The sequence below is a fragment of the Sus scrofa genome, chromosome 13 (genome assembly GCF_054392235.1).
Source record: "Sus scrofa isolate SSC_HxYL_T2T_F1_AM1 chromosome 13, Sscrofa_HxYL_maternal_Yorkshire_Landrace_v2.0, whole genome shotgun sequence".
Taxonomy (NCBI): domain Eukaryota; kingdom Metazoa; phylum Chordata; class Mammalia; order Artiodactyla; family Suidae; genus Sus; species Sus scrofa.
Window position 1 is genome coordinate 165,614,465 of NC_139395.1, and position 17,624 is coordinate 165,632,088.

At 35.2% G+C, this 17,624-nt stretch overlaps 1 protein-coding gene across 27 annotated transcripts in view; it reads right to left on the minus strand.

Annotated features, from left to right (window-relative positions):
* The window catches only part of DZIP3 (DAZ interacting zinc finger protein 3), a 137,549-nt gene that overhangs the window by 88,505 nt on the left and 31,420 nt on the right, over positions 1-17,624 (minus strand). For all 27 annotated transcript variants that reach the window (XR_014824883.1, XR_014824882.1, XR_014824881.1 and 24 more), the window contains 5 exons: positions 16,021-16,176; positions 13,039-13,155; positions 9,120-9,200; positions 5,464-5,588; positions 2,749-2,863 (listed from right to left, as the gene is read on the minus strand). Coding sequence is in view for 22 of the 27 variants with exons in the window: in XM_084991420.1 (XP_084847546.1) it covers positions 2,749-2,863; positions 5,464-5,588; positions 9,120-9,200; positions 13,039-13,155; positions 16,021-16,176 (594 nt within the window). In the remaining 5 variants the exon portion in view is untranslated. The remainder of the gene's footprint in view (positions 1-2,748; positions 2,864-5,463; positions 5,589-9,119; positions 9,201-13,038; positions 13,156-16,020; positions 16,177-17,624) is intronic.

Below are 17,624 nucleotides of genomic sequence, written 5' to 3' on the forward strand. Positions count from 1 at the left end.
ACATATACTCAGAACACTAGAGATAGAAAGAATATCCTAAAAATTCCCAGAAAGAAAAAAATGAAATAAGTTATAAGCAAAAGATTTAGATTCATAACAATATCAAATTTCTCAAAAGTACTACTATTGGAAGCTAGAAGATAATAGAAACATAACTTCAAAAACTGAAGGAAGGAGCTCCCATTGTGGCTCAGTGGTTAACGAATCTGACTAGGGACCATGAGGTTGTGGGTTCGATCCCTGGCCTTGCTCAGTGGGTTAAGGATCTGGCATTGTCCTGAGTAGTGTTGTAGGTCGCAGATGCGGCTCGGATCCCACGTTGCTGTGGCTGTGGTGTAGGCTGGTGGCTACAGCTCCGATTAGACCCCTAGCCCAGGAACCTCCATATGCTGTGGGAGCGGCCCTAGAAAAGGCAAAAAATAAAAAAAAAAAAAAAAAACAATAAAAAGACAAACAAAAAACAAAAAAACGGAAGGAAAATGATTTTCAACCTACAGTTCTATCCTCAGGCAAAATATAAATAAAGTATACAAAGGATAAATTATTTTAACACTTGAATGATCTTAAAAAATTTATGTCCTAAGCAAGTACTCTTTTCCAGGAAGCTCCTGGTTGAGCTGCACCACCAAAACAAGGAAGTATACCTAGAAGGAGGAAAACTTGAGATCCAAGAAATAGAGGATCTACACAGGAGGAAGGTGAAGGGTTTCCCCAGGAGTAGAGTAAAAGGAAGACCTAAGGCCAATTTAGTAAAAAATTATAACTATTAGTAGGATAGGGAAAGGGAAGCGTGTGTGTGTGTGTGTGAGTGTGAAGGAGATGTATAAGAGAACTACTAAACCCTCATCTTCTAAAGTGGGAAGTCAAAAGCGAATATCTAACATGGAGAAATTTTTTAAATCGCAATACAGCTTTTTTAAAAATAGGAGTAAATATCAAATGAAAATGCCTAAAGGGTTGAAAGAAGTTACCTATAGTTAGGAACTACAATTAGAGTAGATGAACCACAGACCATTAATTTCTAAGTCTTTTAATATTTGACAAACTACATACATGTATTATTTTGCACAAAGTAAAAACTCACTATGGAAGTTTGAATAAGAAAGAAAATAACTTACAGGGAGAAGGAAAAAGAGAACAACCAAGACCAAGTAGAGGTCACTACAGGTAGACACAGAAGTTCAATATTTTTAAAAAAATTATAAAATTGTGACTTTATTAAATCAAACTTAAAAGTCATACAATTATGCTGGCAAATGCCAAATATATCTGCTTATTCTATTGATTACAAAGATAGATATTTTAAAACATTCCACTGTGACTAGGAAGTTTTCTGTTTCTCTTTTTAGTTCTACCAGTTTTTGTCCAAGTATTTTGAGGCTGTATTATTAGGTTTATACAAATTTTGAGTTGTAGCTTTCTAGAAAATTGAATTTTTTATTTTTATGAAACGTCTCTCTTTATTTTGAAGAATGCATTTGGCCTTAAAGTCAGCTAAAATATAAGGATCCAGAAAGGTTTAAAGAAAAAGTTGGAAAAAGATATATCATGTAAATGCTAACCAAGAGAAATCTGGTGTAGCTATTTTCATCTTAAACAAATAAAAAGTGACCAATATGGCTTATTAGAGGAGTAAAAATTAACCAAAAGATAAAAAAATACCCAGGCAGTGTTGAGAAATAGAAGCTCTTATACTCTTTCTTAAGAATACAAACTGGGGAGTTCCCATCGTGGCTCAGCAGTAAAGAACCCGACTAGTACCCATGAGAATGTGGGTTCAATCCCTGGCCTTGCTCATTAAGGATCCAGCATTGCCATGAGCTATGGTGTAGGTGTAGGCCAGCAGCTACAGCTCCAATTTGACCCTTAGCCTGGGAACCTCCATATGCTGCAGATGTGGCTCTAAAAAAAAAAAAAAAAAAAAAGAATACAAACTCATACAAAGTTTCTGGGAGTAAACGTGGGTATAAATATATGAATAACTTTACGAGTATATGAACACTTCACAATTCCACCTTTAGAACTTTATATAAGGGAATGATGTGAGAAATATAAAAAGACCACTTTCCGTAACAGTGAAAAGCTTGAATTTTAGGATAAACTAAATGCTCAATAGCAGGGAACTGGTTAAGCAAATTAAAACACTATTTTATGACGGTATTATGAAAAAATTATTCTGTATAATGATCTACGTGCTAGGAAAATCACAATAATATATATTTTCATACTACCAATCAACACATATAATAGCATGCCAATTTACTAAAAATAAAACGTATGAGTGTTTATATACATGTGTATGGAAAGACATAAGTGAAAATACTAACAATGGTTTCTCCATTTGAAGAAATATGTGGATGAATTTTAGTTTTATCTTTGGCATTTTTATATTTTTCAGGTTTAGTGAAGTGAGCATTTACTACTTTACAGTTTAAATCAACAACAAAATAATGGTTAATTTTTTAAAAAAGCAGTTAGCTATTACATTTAGCTCTAGCCATGTGAAGTACTGAACTAATACAACTTTTAATCTTCTTGTTATTTGCAAATGCTAACACATTCACCTCACTTCTTTCCATTTGTTGAATCATACATTCTCCACTAGATAATAGAATTATTGTTTCTTATACCAAAAGCTAATGTCCAATAAAAAAATGTTTGCTATTGAATGGCATAGTGAGCATAAACTGCATTTTATCAAAGGTGATTCTGTTAGTCACAGATTAAATGTTATTCTCAATTTCTTACTTTAAAAGTTGTAGGTAGATCTTCATCTTCTGTCGGATCTATGTCAAACCAATGATCATCTGTATCTCCTATCTCTTGTAAGCTTTTATGAAATTCTAGTAGTCCTCCATTATATCTGTAAGGCATTTTAAAATAAGATTAGTTTGAATGGGACTCTGTAACTAGGTAGTTTACTAATAAGATAACCAGCAACTCTTTTTTTTTTTTTTTTTTTTTTGTAGTAAGTAGGATGGTGATATAACCTCTGGCATGCTATAGAAATACAAATACTAGGACTCTCACCTGTGGTAGATTGGGATGAAATACAGGTGGAAGGGGAGGCAATAGATTATGTAGTAGCTCAAGCTTGAACAGTATGGGGGCCATGGTAACTAAAGGGATTGTAGAGTTGGTTGGCTTTTGTTTACTGTCTTGGAAGCCTTGAAGAAAGAGAATGACAGGGACAGGTCAGCCAAAGATTGACTCAGGATACAATGAAAGATAAAGCCCTCTATGGGTAGCATTTAAAGAGACTGTCATATCCTACAGCCATAAAGATAATCTGTGCTGAAAATCAGGCCCAGATTTAATCACAAAGTAGAACAAACTGCAAAAGAAACCAAATACAACAGGACCACTACTATCAACTGAGGATATTCTGTGAAAGCTAAAGCCTTTTATGGTAACATTTGAAGAACCCTAACCAATTCTAAACATAAAAGTGAACAATGCTGAAAATGAGGCCCACTATTCAACCACAAGGGTAGAACAATAGCAAAAACCAAAATCATAGCCTTAGCAGGACTACTATACCATCAGGGAACGAGTAGACCATTTAAAAATATCATCTGAGGTACATGTCTCAAAAGACGATGCTCTTCCTTCCCAAGATCCTCCCCTATTTCTACTCATTGCCTATAGACAAAACAATCTAAAGATCAGGTATAGGCAAGCCCAAGTGGAAAAACTAAGGAAGAAAGCTTATTTGCCATAAGCACTGCAGAACTTGACTAGTATGTACTGGCCAGGAGCATGTCTGGGAGTGGATCTTAAAGAGTGCTGAGCCAATAGGCAAATATATAGCTGGATAGGGAACTGTACATTGATATGGGGCAATTTTTCCATAATTCCTAGTAAGAATACCTGAAGGCTGTCCTAACATACTGCTGAGAAGATTACTTGAACCTTGGACACAATAAAGGCCTCTAGTAATTGAAGTGGAAATGTTGAAAATTTCCTGGCAGAGTATTAAAGAAAACTCAGGGTAGTAGAAGATGGACTACATAAGACCAGAGAATCTACTACTAGACAATGTTCCCTGGAAAGGCCCAGAGGATATTCTATCATTAATGCAGTAAGAAATATAGGGTGAGAAGGACATCTGCATCTTTGAGTGGTGGCTGTTCTCTACAGGCCACAGATGAAAGTAAACAATGCTGCCAAATGACTGAGATTTCTAGTGCCAATAATTTGAAAAATGGATTCTTTCCAATGCCTATCAATAAAGAAAATAAACAGTAGTTCATCTATCTGAAGGAAGGACAGAAGTACGGATTCTTTGTCTTGTCTCAAAGCTATGTTAATTCTCTCTGCAATATAGACTAAGGGGATTTTGATCATCCTGACATTCTGAAAAACAGGCCAACCATATTGATGACATCATGCTAACAAATAGGAAGCAGGAAGTCTTCTGGATAGTAAAGAATAAGCATGCCAGAGGATAGAAGATCAACCTTACGAAGAATCAACGAACTACCACATAAGTGATGCTTTTAGGGATCCAATGGTTGGGTCCAGCAGTAATCCTTCATAAGGATTTGCATAAGTAAATTTTGCCAAATTCATCCTTCAGATCTTAGACAAACATTATTTCCCCAAGGAGACTTCTGATTCCCAGAAATATATCAGGGTTCCAATAAAGGCTTTAATTGTTCATTACATTTTCTTGCATTGCATTTTATCACATTTCACAATTAATTATTTATATAACTCATTATTTGATTAAGGCCTATAACATTCACTATACTGTTAGCTAAATAAGGACAAGAACTGTCTATTTTGTAAGCAATTTCATCTCCAATACCTAGACTAGTCTCTAAAATATGATGAATGTTTAGCAAATAAAATGAATCAATGATGCTACAAATGGCTAAGGATCTCCATATGGGAAGGGGACAGATAATCCATATATATTCCCCTATATAATTTCACTAAATATGTAATACCCGATACTCCCAAACTCAGCATTTTGACCCTTTTAATGTGTTATAGGCTCATTTATACCTTAAAATACCTATTCCAAGTGGTGATAATATTAACAAATACAACAATTAATTATTTATTAAGAATAGCATTTTTGTGTCCTGGGCACTATGTTAATCATCTTATGAAGTGGGTACTATTATTAGTTCCAAAGATAAGGCTTAGCAACATTAAATTTCCTTTAAGACATATAGTAGGTAAGTGGCAGAAAATGTGTTTGAACCCAGGTCTGTCAGACTCCAAAGCCTATGTTACTAATACCTAATCTATACTGCTTTTTATTGTCATGGACTGTTAAGGTTGATATTTAATACTCTCAAGTACATTAAAGAAATTATCCATAGAATCAGTGATGAGGAAAAGAATCAGTAGAGCACAAATATCATGATCCCTGATATACTATGCACACTTTATTCCCATTTCATAATGCTGAAAATTGACAGGTAAGATCTGCCCATTAATTGAAATCCTTACCTCTTCTGAGCACATCGAAGCAAACCACGTCCAAAATAAACTAAAGACATAAAGTTTTCACAAATTTCATTTTCTTGGATCACCATCTTCATCACCAGAAATTTATTCTCAGCTTCTATATAATCCTGTAGTAACATAAAACTAAGTTTGGCTGATGCAAAAGGCTTTTTTTCTTTTCCAGTAAACAATTATTTTTCAAATGGAGAAATGAGGACAGCTTTAATATTGATCCAGTCATTTTGGTCATTTAGTCACATCTCTAATCCTAGCATCTCTGCATATGATCACATGGATAATGTATTCAGTGTTCAAAATAGTTATTTACAAAAGGACTTAAGATTTTTAACCAATGTTTCAAAGTGAACACTAAGAGAAATTAGGGAAGCAATCCTGTTTACCATCGCATCTAAAAGAATAAAATACCTAGGAGTAAACCTACCTAAAGAGACAAAAGACCTATACTCTGAAAACTATAAGACAATGATGAAAGAAATCAAAGATGACACAAATAGATGGAAAGATATACCATGCTCTTGGATTAGAAGAGTTAATATTGTCAAAATGACTATACTATCCAAGGCAATCTACAGATTCAATGCAATCCCTATCAAATTACCAAGGACATTTTTCACAGAACTTGAACAAAATAAAGTTTGTTTGGAAGCACAAAAGACACAGAATAGCCAACGACATCCTGAAAAAGAAAAATGGAGCTGGAGGAATCGGGCTCTCTAACTTCAGACTATACTACAAAGCAACAATCATCAAAGCCATATGGTACTGGCACAAAGACAGAAATATAGATCAGTGGAACAGGATAGAAAGTCCAGAATTAAACCCACGCACCTACAGCCAACTGATCTATGATAAGGGAGGCAAGAATAGACAATGGAGAAAGGACAGCTTGTTCAATAAGTGGTGCTGGGAAAACTGGACAGCCACATGGAAAAGAATGAAATTAGAACATTCCCTAACACCATACACAAAAATAAACTCCAAATGGATTAAAGACCTAAGTATAAGACCAGACACTATCAAACTCTTAGAGGAAAACATAGGCCAAACACTCTCTGACACAAAAGACAGCAACATCTTCTCAGATCCACCTATTAGAGTAATGACAGTAAAAGCAAAAATTAACAAATGGGACCTAATCAAACTTCAAAGTTTCTGCACAGCAAAGGAAACCCTAAACAACACAAAAAGACAACCCACAGAATGGGAGAAAATCTTTGCAAGTGAATCGACTGACAAGGGATTAATCTCTAAAATTTATAAATACCTCCTACTTCTCAATACCAAAAAAAGAACCCCATCAAAAAATGGCAGAAGATCTAAACAGACAATTCTCCAAAGAAGATATACAGATGGCCAAAAAACACATGAAAAGATGTTCAACATCACTCATTATTAGAGAAATGCCAATCAAAACCACTATGAGGTACCACCTTACACCAGCCAGAATGGCCATCATCAAATAGTCTACAAACAATAAGTGCTGGAGAGAATGTGGAGAAAAAGGAACCCTAATACCCTAATACACTGTTGGTGGGATTGTAAATTGGTGCAACCACTGTAGAAAACAGTATGGAGATTCCTCAGAAAACTAAAAATAGAACTACATTTGATCCAGCAATCCTACTCCTGGGCATCTATCCAGAGAAAACCATGACTCACAAAAAACACATGTACTCTGATGTTCACTGCAGCACTATTTTCAATAGCCAAGACATGGAAACAATCTAAATGTCCATCAACAGAAGAGTGGATCAAGAAGATGTGGTACATATACACAATGGAATATTACTTAGCCTTTAAAAGGAACGAAATACTGGCATTTTTAGCAACATGGATGGACCTAGAAATTATCATGCTAAGTGAAGTCAGCCATACAATGAGACATCAACATCAAATGCTTTCATTGACATGTGGAATCTGAAAAAAGGACAGAATGAATTTCTTTGCAGAACAGACACTGACTCACAGACATTGAAAAACTTATGGTCTCTGGAGGAGACAGTTTGGGGGGTGGGGGGATGCACTGGGGTTGTGGGAAGGAAATTCTATAAAATTGGATTGTGATGATCATTGTACAACTATAAATGTAATAAATTCCTTGAGTAATTAAAAAACAACAAAAACAATAACAAAAACAAAAAAACAAGGTGAACACTAAAATAATTTTTATATTTAAAACTGACAATTTTTACCAGCTAAAATAAGGGCTCTTTGGAAGACTATGGGAACACAGATCTTTACAATTCTTCCTAATTTTTAATTCTAATTGGAGCACAAATCTTTGTTATTTTTCAAATAGGAAATGACTTTTTGACCACACATGTAGTCTCTTTTGGGGAAGAATCACCTCGATCATAAACAATATAGATTTAGAAGTAAAAGTCAGAATCAGTTTGTTTGTTTATTTATTTATATTTTGCCTTTTCTAGGGCCACTCCCACGGCATATGGAGGTTCCCAGGCTAGGGGTCTAATCAGAGCTGCAGCCACTGGCCTTTGCCAGAGCCACAGCAACGCAGGATCTGAGCCGCATCTGTGACCTACACCACAGCTCACAGCAACACCGGATCCTTAACCCACTGAGCAAGGGCAGGGATCGAACCTGCAACCTCATGGTTCCTAGTCAGATTCGTTAACCACTGTACCACCATGGGAACTCCAGAATCAGTTATTTATTATAACTGATTTCAGTTATCATGATTAAAACAAGCATAAGAGTCCTGATCTCCCTGAGAAAAAAAATGCTACATGGCCTCATTTTAAAATATTCTCTAGCACATCACACTAAACAATAATTAGCATTGTGTGAAATTATTTAAAACAGAAACGTTTTCAGATTGGAGCTTATAAATTCTACTTCACCTAATTAACAAGTCAGATTTATGTATTTATGAAACAAAACAGCATAAATCTGGAGATACAAAAAGTAAAAGAGATCAAGACTGCAAACGAGAAATCATTAAAAATAAGAAAAAAATAATGTTAAATTTGTAAGTATCCTTAGAAATCACCTAGGTGATGTCCAGATTTTTACTTTTTGCACATTACTTTGACAAAGAATTTGAGGTAAAACTCATATTTTACAAAAAGGGTAAGATAAAGACCAGAGAGATTAAACTATAATATAAAATGGATTAAAATGTATAAGTGAAAGAAGCTAAGCAATTTTCTGTTTTATAAATGACAAATGGTTGCCAAGGGGGAGCGAGTTGGGTGGATTGGGAGCTTGGGGATAATAAATGCAAACTATTGCCTTTGGATTGGATTTGCAATGAGATCCTGCCGTGTAGCACTGAGAACTATGTCTAGTCATTTATGATGGAGCATGATAATGTAAGAAAATAGAATGCATACATATATGTATAACTGGTTCACCATGCTGTATAGTAGAAAAAAAATTGTATTGGGGAAATAACAATTAAAAAAATAAATTAAAAAATATTTCAAAGATATAAGCAAATGTTGTTTCCCCATCAATATTTTTAATTTCACAATAATTACATTTTAAGTATATGACAGAAATGTCACTGAAAGGTTTCAATTTATAGAGAATTTTAAAAAATCAACACTTTAATTTGTTAAAATGAAGTCAGTGTTTGTGAAGAGATTTATAATGGGCAAATAGCACATGCTACATACCTCTTTCTTTCCTCTTTCAGTGAGTGCTACTCCATACAAAAATAGTAATGTCAAATAATAACCAATATCAATCTGATGTGCCTAAAAAGATAAAATATATTTTAGTTGATTATTAGATTAAGCTATTTTTCAGTATAGAAAGTTTAATTAAATATCCTAAACCTATTTAGTAACTATTAAAAATAGTTAAAATTATCATTATATTATCTATTATCTCACAATCACTATAGAGAATGTATTCTAGATGTATTTAATAACTTGACCCAGAAGAAAGTCAATAATCTTGAAATAGAACCTTAGAATTTGATAAAAGAAAATGAAAGCAAATGTCATCAAGATTTGTTATACTAAAACTTTCCAAAAAATTCTAATTCTCTTTTGCTTTCTTTCATTATATAATATTTTAGGTATAGGGACACTTTAGATGATAATATAACAAGCACCCAAGTATCTACCAACCAGCTTAAACAATAAAAGTCTTTTATTGTCCATGTGTGGGGTTTAACAGTTTTAACAATGATAAGATGCTTCCTTATCACTTACTTAATGAAAATTAAAACACATGACTATTTCCTTCATTTAAAAATGGTCTATGCCAATTATAGATGGAGAATAGATTAGGGATTAGGGCAAGTGGGAAAGGTAAAGGGTTCATGTGACTATAAAGTAGTAGATTTTTGTGGTGATGAAATAGTTCTTTTATCCTGATTGCAGTAGTGGTTAAAACATATACACTTGTGATAAAATGGCACAGAACTATATACACTTTGTGTAAAAACTTACCATATCTGGTCTGAGAATACTATCCTTAAAAGGCACACTTGCAAGTCTGACCCTTGGCTGATATCTGTAAACCTGGATTTCAAGAGTGTTCCCACTGTTCTCTGACAGGGGATGCTTACTGTGCTAGACTGTGCCAAGGATACGATTTATGCTGCACACCTGGAAATATCTTCTGGGAGTCTAGAATTTTGATACATGTTAGGCAGAGGATCCCTACATATCTAACCCCACTAAAAATCTTGAGCACTGATTCTCGAATGGACAGAAACATAACATACACACAAGTTGCTGCATTTTTGTTGTGGAGGGAGGAACAAGGTATGTACTCTGTGTGACCCCCTCATGGAAGGGAGAAAACGTAGGGAAGCCTGAAGATGGATTCCTTTAGATGCTGCCTCTGTTTCAACCCTTATGGTCTGGGTTCTATCTTTACTATGTCATTGTAATAAATCTCAGCATGAGTATAACTTCATACTGAGTCCCATGAGTCCTCCTGGACATGGGGGTCTTGGAGAGCCCTGACACAATACCTACTGTACCAATGTCAACTTCCTGGTATTGATTAATTGTTACGTAGATGTAACTATCAGATGAAGCTAATTGAAGAGTACACCAGGGCCTCCTTATACTTTTGCATTGTACAGTTGTATTTTTGCAACTTCTGTGCTTCTTAAGATTATCTCAAAGTAAAATGTTAAATAGTTTATTCTGTTCATAAATTCAAGACTGACTAAAGAGTATAATCATATCTTTTGCCATGTTAGTTTTTTACACTGAGATTTTCCCATACTAAAATCAAGATTTTTTTTTCAGGTGCATAAGGATGCTAAGCACCTACAGAATATACACATTCTTTTTATACTAAACTAACTATTCTCTCACCTAGCATACTTTTTATGGCCAACGGTGTATATTTATTTGGCTAAGGTTAGGAGCTTGGGCTCAAATTGATACCAACAGAAACAAACATGTGTAGCTGTTCTCATATGTGAGTTTATAAGCACAAACTCCCTGTAATATCTAATTGGTTTCCATCTTAAAATTCCTATCTCTGCAGAGGTTCTTAAGCCAAGACTACATGGGTTTGTACACTACTTACTACTTAATGAATTAAGCAAATTATTTAACCCCCATGCCTCAGTTTCTAACCTGTAAAATGGGAATAATGAGATGGCTTGCTTGTGAAGAGGTAATTTAATCCTTCCAAAGTACTTAGAGTAGTGTCTATTATAGAGCCAACATATGAACTACTATTTTGTAACTTTTAAAAATTAGCTTCACAAATGATACAACAAAACCTTTGGCCAATACAATTCTAAACAAAAAGCATTTAAGAACCAGATACAGAATAGTGGTAATGCTATAATTAGAAGTAGAACATAAAGAATTTAAAGATGAAAATGGTACACTTCTAACCTAAATGCCCCGCCCTTTCTTCCCTACCTTCTCCCCATTAACGGAGATTATTCTAGGTAGTGGAACTAATGGATATAGAGATGTTACTGGTAGCTGTCCCCAACCCCTCACCCTACTGCCACTTCCTAAAAGGTTGTCTTGCCTCTCCTCACTGGCTCTGAGGAACAGGGAGAGCCCTTTGGATATAGCAGCAGGCTGCTCTGATTATGACAATTCTAATTCTGCTCACATTACCAACAGGAGAGGAAACTTTTCTATTCTTAGTACAAGACTGATCTTTGAAGTAATGCCTAAGTAGAGAAGGCTAAGCAGTAGGCATTTGTTAATGTTAATTTTATAATGATTTATTTCACTGCTTAACAACCTAGTCAGTGGGAGAAATAGCAGGTCTGCAGCATCCCAGAAGTCCCTGGGATTACATGTTGATCCAAACTCCCTTTTCTTTGTCCCTCTTTTGACTCCATCTAGAATTCCTTTAGGGTGATATACATCACCTCTTAGAACCTGTCTTGAGTCTTATAGGATGACTTTTCCATCTCTCTACACACTACCATAATATGGGAGGTGGTATCTTAGGCTACTTTGTTTAATGCCTGGGTAGTCCTTTCTTGAATGTAACACTAGTCCATCTTCTACATGTGTGCAAAACATAGTTTACTGATCAAAATTATTCAAAGAACTGATTTTTCCTTTTATGTCCTGTACTATTGGTCATTATTTTGTGTGTATGTGTGCTTTGTGGCATATGGAGGTTCCCAGGCTAGGGATATAATCAGAGCTATAGCTGCTGGCCTATACCACAGCCATGGCAACACAAGATCTGAGCCGCGTCTGAGACCTACGTCACAGTTCATGGCAGTGCCAGACCCTTAACTCACTGAGTGAGGCCAGGGATCAAACCTGTAACCTCATGGTTCCTAGTCGAACTCATTTCCGCTGCACTACTATGGGAACTCCTTGGTTATTATTTTTGATGCAATATTTACTTTTCAGATTTGTCTATTTATTTCTAAAGTATCATTTGGAGTTCCTGTCGTGGCTCAGTGGTTAATGAATCTGACTAGGAACCATGAGGTTGTGTGTTCGATCCCTGGCCTCATTCAGTGGGTTAAGGATCCAGCGTTGCCATGAGCTGTGGTGTGGGTCACAGACTCGGCTTGGATCCCGAGTTGCTGTGGCTCTGGCGTAGGCCCACTGCTGCAACTCTGATTGGACTCCTAGCCTAGGAACTTCCATGTGCCATGGGTGCGGCCCCAGAAAAGACCAAAAAAAAAAAAAAAAAAAAAAGAAGTATCATTTGATCTTGAAAATGTCTTGTCAATTTTACCTCACGTGATTACTTAATGACAGATGATAGACATTCCATTTTTTACAAATATAGAAATATCAGTAGAAAGAGGAGCTGACTAATAATTAGGAGGAAAAAAAGGAGAAATGACTCTGCATTTCTAATTGGGAAAGCCTATTTTTACTAGTTCAAGTTTCTATTTAAGATGAACAATTTCATTGTAGTAAAGAGAATTAGAATGGGCTCATTAAAGAGATGCAGTCATAATAAAGTATAAGATACAGGGGAGAAATCAATTTATGTGTATCTTTCTCTAAAGGTAAATGAGGAAAGTACGAATTGGTCTATACCTTAAAATAAGCATGCATGTTCTCTCATTGAAAAACGTTATACAAGTCCATTATTTCAGACTTTTAAAAAGAAAACACTTACAGTATAATTAGTAGCTTGAATATTCCTAAGTGCTGCTTCCAGTTGTGTTATTAAGAAACGTAAAGTCAAAGCAGGAACAATTTCCTCCCCATTCTGGGTGTTGGCTGCAACTTCTCTCTGTGGAAAATAATTTGGTTGAAAATTTCCTTAAGTTAAACAAATATGTTTATTTTTATTATAAAAATAATACATGCTCATTGTAGAAAACTGGAGAATAAATATGATTTTTAAAAAATTCATGTGACCTAGATAAAACTGTTCTCATATTTGTTTTTAAGTAGTTTGACAAATCTTCTTTGTAACTCTTTCCTCAAAACACTAAAAAGCATTCCTATATTTGCCAAAGGGTTGGCAATGTCTGCTCCTACTTCAGAGGAAAGTCATAGTTCTGCTTCATTCTCATACTTTCCATTCACTAACAGCTAAAATCTTGCTTCCAGCCCTGATCCTCTGGTAATAGGAATGCTGGCTTTAAAAGTACCAACACCAGGGCAAACCATCTTATGCTGTCATCTAATTGTAACCAAATTAATATATAATTGATTATGTACCACAGTTCATTATTTACATGGATGAAATGTAAGGAATAGCTATGCCTTATCTTTGTGTCCATTTCCCAATGTCTTATACCCACAAGTGCCTGCTTTAAATTACATTATTTGTTTAATGATGTATTATCTGTGTGGGAAGTTTACACTTTATTAACTTGATTTCCGGTATAATACGTTCCTGTTTTTCTCCTAACCTAAATACTTTACTTCAGTTTCTGAAACACTCAACTTAATGGATCTCTTCTCTATCAGCACACATTTCCTCATAAAAGTAATCCACTGTCATCTTTTTAAATAGCATCTACAACTGATAGTATCCAAATTTATGGTTTGGGCCCAGAGCTATCACCTAAATTCCAGACTCATATATCAACCATTTACTCAACAATATCTCTTACATTGAACAGGCAAAGAAATCTATCTACCTTTGCCAAACAATTTAGGTAGTTTGAGAGCAATCCCCTCAATAAGAACTAAAAAAAGCTGGATGAAGAAAAAAAAAACTTGTTTTGAAAGCAACAGAAAGCTACCAAGGCATTGAAAATCTCTGGAGCCAACATGCGAGAGGCAGAAGGCCCAGAGACATGAGACTGACTTTTGGAGCCACTTTTCTCCTTAAGACAATTGCTGTATTCAGTTGTAGCTTAGAGATTGCAGCAAATCTACAGAGCTCTGAAGAAAACTGGAGCATATGATGTATAAAGGAAAGGGGCCCTGGTAAATACCTTATTCTTTTAGTTGGGATCCTGAAGAAATTTACCCTTAGAGTAAAATGTGTATTTTTGTTTTGGGGGGATTTTTTTATTTGTTTGGTGCTTGTTTATTTATTTATTTATTTGACTCTCTAGGGCTGTACCCTGAGGCATATGCAAGTTCCCAGGCTAAGGGTCAAATCAAAGCTGCCAGCCTAAATCACAGCCACAGCAATGCCAGATCCAAGCAGCATCTGGGAACTACATCAGGTCTTGCAACAACACAGGATCCTTTCCCACTGAGCAAGGTCAGGGATTGAACTCATGTTCTCATGGATACTAGTTGGGTTCTTAACCCACTGAGCTACAGTAGGAACTCCTAAAATGTCTGTTTTGATTCCAATTGGAAGCAGACCCTAACACAAAGATTTGAATGCAAGTAGTTTATTTGAGAGATGCAGAGAACAATGGTAGGGGAGTGGAGAAGTGAATAAATTAAGAGAAAATAGGCTAGTTATCCACAGTGAGTGACTAGGCTTAATACAACAGGAAAATACTGAAAAATTGAAACCAGTATTATCTAACTCAAGGGGTGAGAGAACTGGGATATTTATATAATAATTCCTAATGTTTTTTTTTTTTTCTTATTATGGCTATACCTGTGGCATATGGAAGTTCCCATGTGAGGAGTCAAATTGGAGCTGCAGCTACAGGCCTATGCCACAGCAATGTAGGATCTGAGTTGCATCTGCGATCTATGCAAGGCCCACGGATCAAATCCACATCCTCACGGACACTATGTTGGGTTCTTAACCTGCTGAGCTACAACAGGAACTCCCCCAAGGGTTATTGATTGAGTGCTTCCTGAAGTGTGGGGGGGATATTAATTCCTTGGGACCTCTAAACTGCCATGAGCCTTCTGCAGTTCCAGACAAAAAGAAAAGGCATAGAAATGTAGATACTGAAAATTGGAAATTGTTCAGAGTATACTGAAATGAAAGAATTCAAGGGACCAACGGGTATGGGCAGGGCACTGCTGGTATTTGCAACAAAGAGTAAATCATTAATAGACTCCTCTTCACTGAACAAAAATAAAGTTTGTAATCATCTCAGTCCCTAGTGGAATTAAGTGATCTGCCAGGAAAGCACAAATAAGCATTACTAAGAAAGATCATCTCCTGTTTTTCTATTTCTTCTCAAAGGAAGGTTGCTCTAAACCAACTCAGGTAGCCACTGCAAGTAGCGGAACTCTGTATTATCCTTTAGATGTCTATGGAATTTAAAAAATTTTTATTTTATAATTAACATATAATATTTCAAGTGTACAACACACAGTGATGTGATATTTTTCTTATGACATCATTATGAAATAATCACTGCAATAAGACCAGTTACTGTCCATCACCATGCAAACTTGTTAAAATGTTATTGACTGTATTCCCTATGTGTACATGACATCCCCTTGACTTATTTATCTTTTAGCTCTAACTTGGTACCTCTTAATCCCCCTCAGACAAAATAGATGACTCTGCAATTTGTATGGATGTTTTCATGTTCACTCATGAATTCATGATTCTGGTTATTTTTTCTTCTTTTTTTCAAACAGACCCACACATCTAGTGTCAGAAGTGCTGTGACTGTGGTAGTAGTATGAGAGTAAAGAAACACGGTGTGTTTTCCCTAGACAGTCATACACAGGGCGCTGCACTTCTACCCCAAAGAACAAATTATGATCTTACCTGCATAGTTTGGAAGGAAAAATCTTCTTGTAAGAACTTCTTGATATGAGGAACCACACCTTTTGGTAGAGTATTAATTGCATTCAATAACTTCTTCACTTCTAGTAGTAGGTTAACAGGGACGAGATCAGTAGGTGTTTCCTTTTCCTGTTTGTCCTAGAAGATGTATTAAAAATTAACATAATTATACATGTTCTAGTTTAAGATTAAAATCAGCCAAAGTATTAAAAAAAAGAACAAAGTGCCTTTATACACTATATGTAGATCATTATGACAGACTATAGAAAATCCCAGTAAGAATAAAACATTTTCTCTGCTCTCAAGGAACCTAATATGTAGTCAGAAAAATAAGACCAAAACCCAAGAAACTTTAATATAGGGAAGGCCATCATAAATGCATTTTAAAGTTATAAACATAGTATAGACTTAACGATGGGAGTAATTATACCTTTTATTGGATGGTGTTGGGATGGGAAACATGAATGATTTTAGGCTATTATGGCTTAAATGTAAGTTAAGCCTTTAAAAATCGTTGCCCTCAAGAAATGCACAGCATGTATTGAGTTGGTCCATTAAAAGTATAAAAAAAATGCTAAGTTTAAAATATTAAACAGACTATTCTACAAAATAACACGAAAACTATATCCAACAGTGCTTTTTACATTATGCGACTAAGCTTCAGTTACGAAACAGCAATTTGAAGATAAATAGAACTCTAACACTTTAAATTATAAATAAATTAGTATAATATAATGACTCAAATATAATCTCAATTCCATCAGAGCTGAATAATTATTAATAATCTTGAGACTTCAGGAACTGACCCTTACAGACTTAAAAAGCCATAGTTAATGGTTAACTGATAGCTAAACAGTCAAGTCTCACTGGATTTTCTATTAACATTAATTGTGAGAAATGGGTGGGCAGCAGAAATGAATAATGGGCTTGGGAACAGATGGATGATGGCCTTTCTTCAAACCTTATCAAACACACCACAGTTCTTGTATCCTGCTAAAACTTTGGGAATATGAATATGTTGCTACTGACCCCTGAATATGAGAGCAGACAGATTCTTACTACAGAGGCCATACATAGTTACTGAAAATGCAGAATAGTCACTGGTGTGGGATGACTCTGACTGACAGGTTTCTAACAGACCTGAAAACTACCCAGAAAGTAACCAAGAATGAATAAAGTCCATTGCAGGACTATCTATATCTACCCTCCCCTTCTGGGTTTGAGTATTAAATTGAGATTCCTTCATCCCAAACAATACCCAATACATCTTATATTTCATAGTACTTCATATATTTACATCAAAAAATCTGGGAAATATTAACAGTTTGGTAAATCTCAGTGGAGTGTATAAGTGTTCATTGTACTATTCTTGTAACTTTTCTGTAGGATTGAAATTTTTCAAAATGTTAAAAAAAAACTTCTATAAAATAACCACACAGACTTTTATAAAGAATGGCCACTGTTAATAATGCATATTATTTAAAAATTAAAGGTTAATTCTGTAGTCAAAAGTCATCACAGAATCATCTAACATTAATTGCCAAACTGATACACAAGCAAGATTATGGCATGAATAAAATTTTTCA